Source organism: Salmo salar, chromosome 26 (assembly GCF_965601325.2).
Source record: "Salmo salar chromosome 26, fSalSal1, whole genome shotgun sequence".
NCBI lineage: Eukaryota > Metazoa > Chordata > Actinopteri > Salmoniformes > Salmonidae > Salmo > Salmo salar.
In genome coordinates, this window is record NC_138316.1 from 50,227,501 (window position 1) to 50,237,500 (window position 10,000).

General features: G+C 41.1%; 1 protein-coding gene across 16 annotated transcripts in view; it reads right to left on the reverse strand.

Annotated features, from left to right (window-relative positions):
• Window positions 1-10,000, reverse strand: part of LOC106595038 (putative E3 ubiquitin-protein ligase HERC1) — a 242,358-nt gene that overhangs the window by 46,450 nt on the left and 185,908 nt on the right. For 14 of the 16 annotated variants that reach the window (XM_082969826.1, XM_082969834.1, XM_082969831.1 and 11 more), the window contains 7 exons: window positions 9,362-9,579; window positions 7,391-7,511; window positions 6,256-6,411; window positions 5,536-5,637; window positions 3,253-3,426; window positions 2,717-3,016; window positions 1-29 (listed from right to left, as the gene is read on the reverse strand). The exon at window positions 1-29 is cut by the window's left edge and continues 37 nt beyond it. In XM_082969826.1, the coding sequence (XP_082825952.1) occupies window positions 1-29; window positions 2,717-3,016; window positions 3,253-3,426; window positions 5,536-5,637; window positions 6,256-6,411; window positions 7,391-7,511; window positions 9,362-9,579 (1,100 nt within the window). Of the gene's footprint in view, window positions 30-323; window positions 396-2,716; window positions 3,017-3,252; window positions 3,427-5,535; window positions 5,638-6,255; window positions 6,412-7,390; window positions 7,512-9,361; window positions 9,580-10,000 lie in introns of those variants that run through there. The other 2 variants (XM_082969828.1, XM_082969839.1) reach the window with 2 other exon arrangements.

The window sequence follows — 10,000 nt, forward strand, 5'->3', positions numbered from 1 at the left end:
TCCATACCAGAACCCCATGTACTGTTGTCCTGTACAGAGAAGAGAGTATTCATCTATACTAGAACCCTAATGTACTGTTATCCTGTACAGAGAAGAGAGTATTCATCTATACCAGAACCCTAATGTACTGTTATCCTGTACAGAGAAGAGAGTATTCATCTATACCAGAACCCCATGTACTGTTGTCCTGTACAGAGAAGAGTATTCATCTATACCAGAACCCTAATGTACTGTTGTCCTGTACAGAGAAGAGAGTATTCATCTATACCAGAACCCCATGTACTGTTGTCCTGTACAGAGAAGAGAGTATTCATCTATACCAGAACCCTAATGTACTGTTATCCTGTACAGAGAAGAGAGTATTCATCTATACCAGAACCCCATGTACTGTTGTCCTGTACAGAGAAGAGAGTATTCATCTATACCAGAACCCTAATGTACTGTTGTCCTGTACAGAGAAGAGAGTATTCATCTATACCAGAACCCTAATGTACTGTTATCCTGTACAGAGAAGAGAGTATTCATCTATACCAGAACCCTAATGTACTGTTGTCCTGTACAGAGAAGAGAGTATTCATCTATACCAGAACCCTAATGTACTGTTGTCCTGTACAGAGAAGAGAGTATTCATCTATACCAGAACCCTAATGTACTGTTGTCCTGTACAGAGAAGAGAGTATTCATCTATACCAGAACCCTAATGTACTGTTATCCTGTACAGAGAAGAGAGTATTCATCTATAGACATATCTTGTCATTGCTACCCTCACAGAGCTCTTGTATGACCCACCAGTTTGAATACGCTGTTGGAAACTTTGTCAAACCTCGACAGATTCTAGTCCAAATGTTGGTAACATCTTAAAGAGACAAGTCAGGTTCTAGTCCAAATGTTGGTTACATCTTAAAGAGACAAGTCAGCTTCTAGTCCAAATGTTGGTAACATCTTAAAGAGACAAGTCAGCTTCTAGTCCAAATGTTGGTAACATCTTAAAGAGACAAGTCAGCTTCTAGTCCAAATGTTGGTTACATCTTAAAGAGACAAGTCAGCTTCTAGTCCAAATGTTGGTTACATCTTAAAGAGACAAGTCAGCTTCTAGTCCAAATGTTGGTTACATCTTAAAGAGACAAGTCAGCTTCTAGTCCAAATGTTGGTAACATCTTAAAGAGACAAGTCAGCTTCTAGTCCAAATGTTGGTAACATCTTAAAGAGACAAGTCAGCTTCTAGTCCAAATGTTGGTTACATCTTAAAGAGACAAGTCAGCTTCTAGTCCAAATGTTGGTTACATCTTAAAGAGACAAGTCAGCTTCTAGTCCAAATGTTGGTTACATCTTAAAGAGACAAGTCAGCTTCTAGTCCAAATGTTGGTTACATCTTAAAGAGACAAGTCAGCTTCTAGTCCAAATGTTGGTTACATCTTAAAGAGACAAGTCAGCTTCTAGTCCAAATGTTGGTTACATCTTAAAGAGACAAGTCAGCTTCTAGTCCAAATGTTGGTTACATCTTAAAGAGACAAGTCAGCTTCTAGTCCAAATGTTGGTTACATCTTAAAGAGACAAGTCAGCTTCTAGTCCAAATGTTGGTAACATCTTAAAGAGACAAGTCAGCTTCTAGTCCAAATGTTGGTTACATCTTAAAGAGACAAGTCAGCTTCTAGTCCAAATGTTGGTAACATCTTAAAGAGACAAGTCAGGTTCTAGTCCAAATGTTGGTAACATCTTAAAGAGACAAGTCAGCTTCTAGTCCAAATGTTGGTTACATCTTAAAGAGACAAGTCAGCTTCTAGTCCAAATGTTGGTTACATCTTAAAGAGACAAGTCAGCTTCTAGTCCAAATGTTGGTAACATCTTAAAGAGACAAGTCAGCTTCTAGTCCAAATGTTGGTTACATCTTAAAGAGACAAGTCAGCTTCTAGTCCAAATGTTGGTTACATCTTAAAGAGACAAGTCAGCTTCTAGTCCAAATGTTGGTTACATCTTAAAGAGACAAGTCAGCTTCTAGTCCAAATGTTGGTAACATCTTAAAGAGCGACTGAATGCCCCCGATTCCGCATGTGTTTTTCTGTTGCTCATTAAGAAAAAAGGAGATTTCAGTCTTGAGGGTGTTGTTGGATGTGGCAGTTACTGCTGTTGTCCCTCCCATGAGACACCATAGGAACAAAGCCAGTAACACTTCCTCAAAATAGTCTAGGAAATTAATCAAAGATAACTCAAAAAATCTGTCATTAATGTAGATGTTTTTTTTTGCAGAGGAGATTTCAGTCGCACATTTTATATCTATCTATGGTGTTTGGTGCAGTATTTCTCAAGTACAAAAATGTGTGACGCGTTTTCTTATGTAAATCCGCCGTGCTGCTGTGCAGGTCCGTCTCACCGTGTGTTCTGCAGTAGGATTGGACAGAGCGCAATCACCTCACCTGTTAATTAATCCAGCATTATTGGACAAGTGGACATTGTGGAAATCAAAACCCAACCCCTCAAGTCCTGACCAACTCTTGTACTCAAATTTACCAAACTCTGTTTTGGAAAAATACTGACTTTATGACCAAAAATAAACCTACTTTTGAAGTACATTTTGGTACTGACTAATATGGATGTGATGTATTAGGTATTATATTATGTTATATATGACGTTTTCAACCAGAGAAGCTGGTACTCTATCAGACCTACAGAGTGGAGGTTCATTGTCTTCTGTAGGGTTTGATCAGGGAAACCTCACCATGAGAAGGACCATCTCCTCCTTGGGTACAGGCTCCAGGTCAGGAACAGCAAAGCCCTCTGGGAACGTGTTACCCCGAGCCAGGGCCTCCGCTGCCTTCACCGTGGTGGAGAAGCAGTCTAGCCACGCCCACTCGCCGGGTGACCAGGTACAGGTGGCTGGATCCAGGGGACAGAGGCGGAGGTGGGGGGGCACGGGAGGGGAACACAGGAGCTGATCCAGGTGTAGCCCCACAGCCAGGGAGGCCAGGCACTGCATGTAGGGGCTGTGGACTAGCTGTTCTCCACACACTACATGGGGCTGGAGGACCAAACAGGAAGTACACATTTACACTTGGGTGTTGTAACATATGTTATCGTAACCGTTAACTACGACTACCAACTACGATAACAAAAATAAGATTAAAAAAGGAAGTAGGTAGCCTTTTGACAGTTATGATCGATTCACTTGGAATGAAACTGGGCTTTCATTTACTTTCAAATAACGCACGCACACACACACACACACACACACACACACACACACACACACAGTACCTTCTCGTATGAGTACTGCTCCTGCAGCATAACAGGAAGCCTCTCCAGGAAGGCTCTCATGCACGGAGCCATGTTCAATCCCACAACCCCCTGCTTCTTCAGCGCCGTCCGGCAGGTGGCTAGCACCTGGTGAGAGGACATGAAGTCTGTCGAGCAGTTCACCACCAACACATCCTGAGGACAAAGACAACAACAGAACCATGAAAGTCAGCCAAGAGTCAAATACATACTAGAGGCCGCTTTAACCCATACTGCAGTATCCTTTAGTCATAGTTGAGTCAGTCCATACTGCAGTATCCTTTAGTCATAGTTGAGTCAGTCCATACTGCAGTATCCTTTAGCCATAGTTGAGTCAGTCCATACTGCAGTATCCTTTAGCCATAGTTGAGTCAGTCCATACTGCAGTATCCTTTAGTCAGTCCATACTGCAGTATCCTTTAGTCATAGTTGAGTCAGTCCATACTGCAGTATCCTTTAGTCATAGTTGAGTCAGTCCATACTGCAGTATCCTTTAGCCATAGTTGAGTCAGTCCATACTGCAGTATCCTTTAGCCATAGTTGAGTCAGTCCATACTGCAGTATCCTTTAGCCATAGTTGAGTCAGTCCATACTGCAGTATCCTTTAGCCAGAGTTGAGTCAGTCCATACTGCAGTATCCTTTAGCCATAGTTGAGTCAGTCCATACTGCAGTATCCTTTAGCCATAGTTGAGTCAGTCCATACTGCAGTATCCTTTAGCCAGAGTTGAGTCAGTCCATACTGCAGTATCCTTTAGCCATAGTTGAGTCAGTCCATACTGCAGTATCCTTTAGCCATAGTTGAGTCAGTCTATACTGCAGTATCCTTTAGCCAGAGTTGAGTCAGTCCATACTGCAGTATCCTTTAGCCAGAGTTGAGTCAGTCCATACTGCAGTATCCTTTAGCCAGAGTTGAGTCAGACCATACTGCAGTATCCTTTAGCCATAGTTGAGTCAGTCCATACTGCAGTATCCTTTAGCCATAGTTGAGTCAGTCCATACTGCAGTATCCTTTAGTCATAGTTGAGTCAGTCCATACTGCAGTATCCTTTAGCCATAGTTGAGTCAGTCCATACTGCAGTATCCTTTAGTCATAGTTGAGTCAGTCCATACTGCAGTATCGTTGAGTCAGTCCATACTGCAGTATCCTTGAGTCAGTCCATACTGCAGTATCCTTTAGTCATAGTTGAGTCAGTCCATACTGCAGTATCCTTTAGTCAGTCCATACTGTAGTATCCTTTAGTCATAGTTGAGTCAGTCCATACTGTAGTATCCTTTAGTCAGAGTTGAGTCAGTCCATACTGCAGTATCCTTTAGTCATAGTTGAGTCAGTCCATACTGCAGTATCCTTTAGTCAGTCCATACTGCAGTATCCTTTAGTCATAGTTGAGTCAGTCCATACTGCAGTATCCTTTAGTCATAGTTGAGTCAGTCCATACTGCAGTATCCTTTAGTCAGTCCATACTGTAGTATCCTTTAGTCATAGTTGAGTCAGTCCATACTGCAGTATCCTTTAGTCATAGTTGAGTCAGTCCATACTGCAGTATCCTTTAGTCAGAGTTGAGTCAGTCCATACTGTAGTATCCTTGAGTCAGAGTTGAGTCAGTCCATACTGTAGTATCCTTTAGTCGTAGTTGAGTCAGTCCATACTGTAGTATCCTTTAGTCAGAGTTGAGTCTGTCCATACTGCAGTATCCTTTAGTCAGTCCATACTGCAGTATCCTTTAGTCATAGTTGAGTCAGTCCATACTGCAGTATCCTTTAGTCATAGTTGAGTCAGTCCATACTGCAGTATCCTTTAGTCATAGTTGAGTCAGTCCATACTGCAGTATCCTTTAGTCAGTCCATACTGTAGTATCCTTTAGTCATCGTTGAGTCAGTCCATACTGCAGTATCCTTTAGTCAGAGTTGAGTCAATCCATACTGTAGAATCCTTTAGTTATAATTGAGTCAGTCCATACTGCAGTATCCTTTAGTCAGAGTTGAGTCAGTCCATACTGTAGAATCCTTTAGTCATAGTTTCAACTGTGACCCTTCAACTGTGACCCTTCAACCGCGACCCTTCCACCGCGACCCTTCAACCGCGACCCTTCCACCGCGACCCTTCCACCGTGACCCTTCAACCGCGACCCTTCAACCGTGACCCTTCAACCGCGACCCTTCAACCGCGACCCTTCAACCGCGACCCTTCCACCGTAACCCTTCCACCGCTACGCTACATAACAATACATGAACTGATTCTGGTTCCAAAAGATGTTCCACCTCACCTTTGACCTGTTGGAGCAGACGGCCACGCCCACATCTGGGATCCAGACGATGTTCTGGATGGCTCCTGACCCGGCTATTACTGTCTGGAGCACTGAGCCGTCCTGTCAGACAGACAGACGGACAGACAGACAGACAGACAGACAGACAGACAGACAGACAGACAGACAGACAGACAGACAGACAGACAGACAGACAGACAGACAGACAGACAGACAGACAGAGTATTCGGTGTTTTAGACAGGTTTAACAGGAAAGAAACCACACACAGCTAAAAGTGCTTGTTTGAGCAACAGTCTATTAAGTTTGTCTAAACACTGTTCAAATAAGATCCAGGAAGTATACTGTTACTTTATTCTTTAAACCTGTAGAACAAACTCCTAAAGAATGCTTCCTCTGTGTGTGTGTGAGTGAGTGTGTGTGTGTGTGTGTGTGTGTGTGTGTGAGTGAGTATGTGTGTGTGAGTGTGTGTGTGTGAGTGTGTGTGTGTGTGTGTGTGTGTGAGTGTGTGTGTGTGTGTGAGTGTGTGTGTGTGTGTGTGTGTGAGTGAGTATGTGTGTGTGAGTGTGTGTGTGTGAGTGTGTGTGTGTGTGTGAGTGTGTGTGTGTGTGTGTGTGTGAGTGAGTATGTGTGTGTGAGTGTGTGTGTGTGTGTGTGTGAGTGTGTGTGTGTGTGTGTGTGAGTGAGTATGTGTGTGTGAGTGTGTGTGTGTGTCTCCTCACTCGTAGGGACCAGATGTTCATGAGGCCTCCCACCCCTCCAGACACCAGGGCCAGGCCGTCAGGGCTGAAGACTACTGTCCTGACCGGGGTGATATGACCCTTCAGCTGGAACACACACACCGCCCCCTCCACACGCCTGCTGGAACTCTGCTGCTTCTGGTACACACACACACACACACACACACACACACACACACACACACACACACACACAGAGAATGGGGTGGGGAGGAAAAGAGCACCCTTTGAAAAGCTGTACCTGACAAAACTGATCAAATCAAACCAATACAACTGATCAAATCAAACCAATACAACTGATCAAATCAAGCCAATACAACTGATCAAATCAAGCCAATACAACTGATCAAATCAAACCAATACAACTGATCAAATCAAACCATTACAACTGATCAAATCAAACCAATACAACTGATCAAATCAAGCCAATACAACTGATCAAATCAAACCATTACAACTGATCAAATCAAACCAATACAACTGATCAAATCAAGCCAATACAACTGATCAAATCAAACCAATACAACCGATCAAATCAAACCAATACAACCGATCAAATCAAGCCAATACAACCGATCAAATCAAGCCAATACAACCGATCAAATCAAGCCAATACAACCGATCAAATCAAGCCAATACAACTGATCAAATCAAGCCAATACAACTGATCAAATCAAGCCAATACAACTGATCAAATTAGATCTTGTACAGATTAATCACTTAGGTTAGACGTTTCCCCCCTCTAACAGATCTAGCCTAATCCCAATTCCAACCTTGTCCCCATTAGCAGGGCTAAACAATATCTGACCCAGAACCAGTGGTTAGGAAGACACCTCTACCTAGTACTGATTTATCATACCTTGTCCCCATTAGCAGGGCTAAACAATATCTGACCCAGAACCAGTGGTTAGGAAGACACCTCTATCTAGTACTGATTTATCATACCTTGTCCCCATTAGCAGGGCTAAACAATATCTGACCCAGAACCAGTGGTTAGGAAGACACCTCTACCTAGTACTGATTTATCATACCTTGTCCCCATTAGCAGGTCTAAACAATATCTGACCCAGAACCAGTGGTTAGGAAGACACCTCTACCTACTACTGATTTATCATACCTTGCGTTTGGCTTTGGGTTCGTTGTCCCTCCGGGGCTCGGAGCCAGAAGAGGTGGATTCTGGGAAGGCAGAGGCGTCTTGAGGTACGGTCCAGACTGACACCAGTCCGGTTTGGCAACACCTGGAATAACACAGTGCTCTTTTAAATGTGTGTGTGCGTTGGTTTGTATTACTGTACTTGTGAGGACATTGTGAGACCTTGTGGTAAAATGTAGATGTCCACAGATTTTGACTAAATTCCATTCTATTTTTATTTCTCTTTCTGGAAAAACAGAGTGTCCTTGCATTCAAGCAGTACCAGACTAGAACTGAAGAATGAGAAGGTTATCCCTGTGAAAGTAGCAGAATGTCAAAACCTGCCTAAATGTCAGTTATCCAGACAGAGAGTGTTCAACCTGACCACAGAGTGCTGAAGGAAACAAGGTCAGGGATATAACAGTGATTATGAATGGTTGTTGGTTGACAGTCTGATAAAACACAGCACTAATACACATTCTACTGTCTGACTGTCTGACCTGGCTAAGTGGACTGGCTGACTAAGTGGGAGTAGAATTCAGCATAGTACAGTCCACTAAAGACATCTATAGTCCACTAAAGACATCTATAGTCCACTAAAGACACCTATAGTCCACTAAAGACACATATAGTCCACTAAAGACATCTATAGTCCACTAAAGACATCTATAGTCTACTAAAGACATCTATAGTCCACTATAGTCCACTAAAGACATCTATAGTCCACTAAAGACATCTATAGTCTACTAAAGACATATATAGTCTACTAAAGACATATATAGTCCACTAAAGACATCTATAGTCCACTAAAGACATCTATAGTCCACTATAGTCCACTAAAGACATATATAGTCCACTAAAGACATATATAGTCCACTAAAGACATCTATAGTCTACTAAAGACATCTATAGTCCACTATAGTCCACTAAAGACATATATAGTCTACTATAGTCCACTAAAGACATATATAGTCCACTAAAGAAATATATAGTCCACTATAGTCCACTAAAGACATCTATAGTCCACTAAAGACACCTATAGTCCACTATAGTCCACTAAAGACATATATAGTCCACTAAAGACATATATAGTCCACTAAAGACATCTATAGTCTACTAAAGACATCTATAGTCCACTATAGTCCACTAAAGACATCTATAGTCCACTAAAGACATCTATAGTCTACTAAAGACATCTATAGTCCACTATAGTCCACTAAAGACATCTATAGTCCACTAAAGACATCTATAGTCTACTAAAGACATATATAGTCCACTAAAGACATCTATAGTCCACTAAAGACATATATAGTCCACTAAAGACATCTATAGTCCACTAAAGACATATATAGTCCACTATAGTCCACTAAAGACATCTATAGTCCACTAAAGACATCTATAGTCCACTATAGTCCACTAAAGACATCTATAGTCTACTAAAGACATATATAGTCCACTAAAGACATCTATAGTCCACTATAGTCCACTAAAGACATCTATAGTCCACTATAGTCCACTAAAGACATATATAGTCTACTATAGTCCACTAAAGACATATATAGTCGACTAAAGACATATATAATCCACTAAAGACATATATAGTCCACTAAAGACATATATAGTCCACTATAGTCCACTAAAGACATCTATAGTCTACTAAAAACATATATAGTCCACTAAAGACATATATAGTGTACTATAGTCCACTAAAGACATATATAGTCCACTAAAGACATATATAGTCCACTATAGTCCACTAAAGACATATATAGTCTACTAAAGACATATATAGTCCACTAAAGACATCTATAGTCCACTATAGTCCACTAAAGACATCTATAGTCCACTAAAGACATATATATATATATATATATAGTCTACTAAAGTCCAGTTCCATACATGACTAAAACTGAATCAATATCAACACAGTCCAGTCCAGTTGAATACCATACGTACGTGGCCAGCATGTTGAGAGGTTTGGCTCCGTGTCCAGTCAGACCACACCAGGCCACTCCATTGACCTGGGCAGGGTGGGGTAGGCTCTGCAGACACCTCCAGCCTGCTCCAGGGTTTGACCCTGACCCAGGGCTGGACCATAGCTTCACCACGTCCTCTTTGGCACAGGTCAACAGCATCTGACCAGTAGGATCCCACTTCATACTGGTGATGGACTCCTGGGACAGACACATATAATAAATATATTATTAATCATAACAATAACAATAATATTAATCAATAATAAAACTATTACTACTACTACTAATAATAATAATAATAATACTACTGCTACTAATAATACTGCTACTACTACTACTACTACTACTGCCACTACTACTAATAATACTGCTGCTACTACTACTACTACTACTACTACTACTACTACTACTACTACTAATAATAATACTACTACCAATAATAATAATAATAATAATAATAATAATAATACCAATAATAAAACTAATAATAATACTACCACTGATAATACTACTACCAATAATAAAACTACTGATGTTAATAATACTACCAATAATAATACTACTACTAATACTACTACTAATAATAATAAAACTACTACTAATAACACTACTACTACTA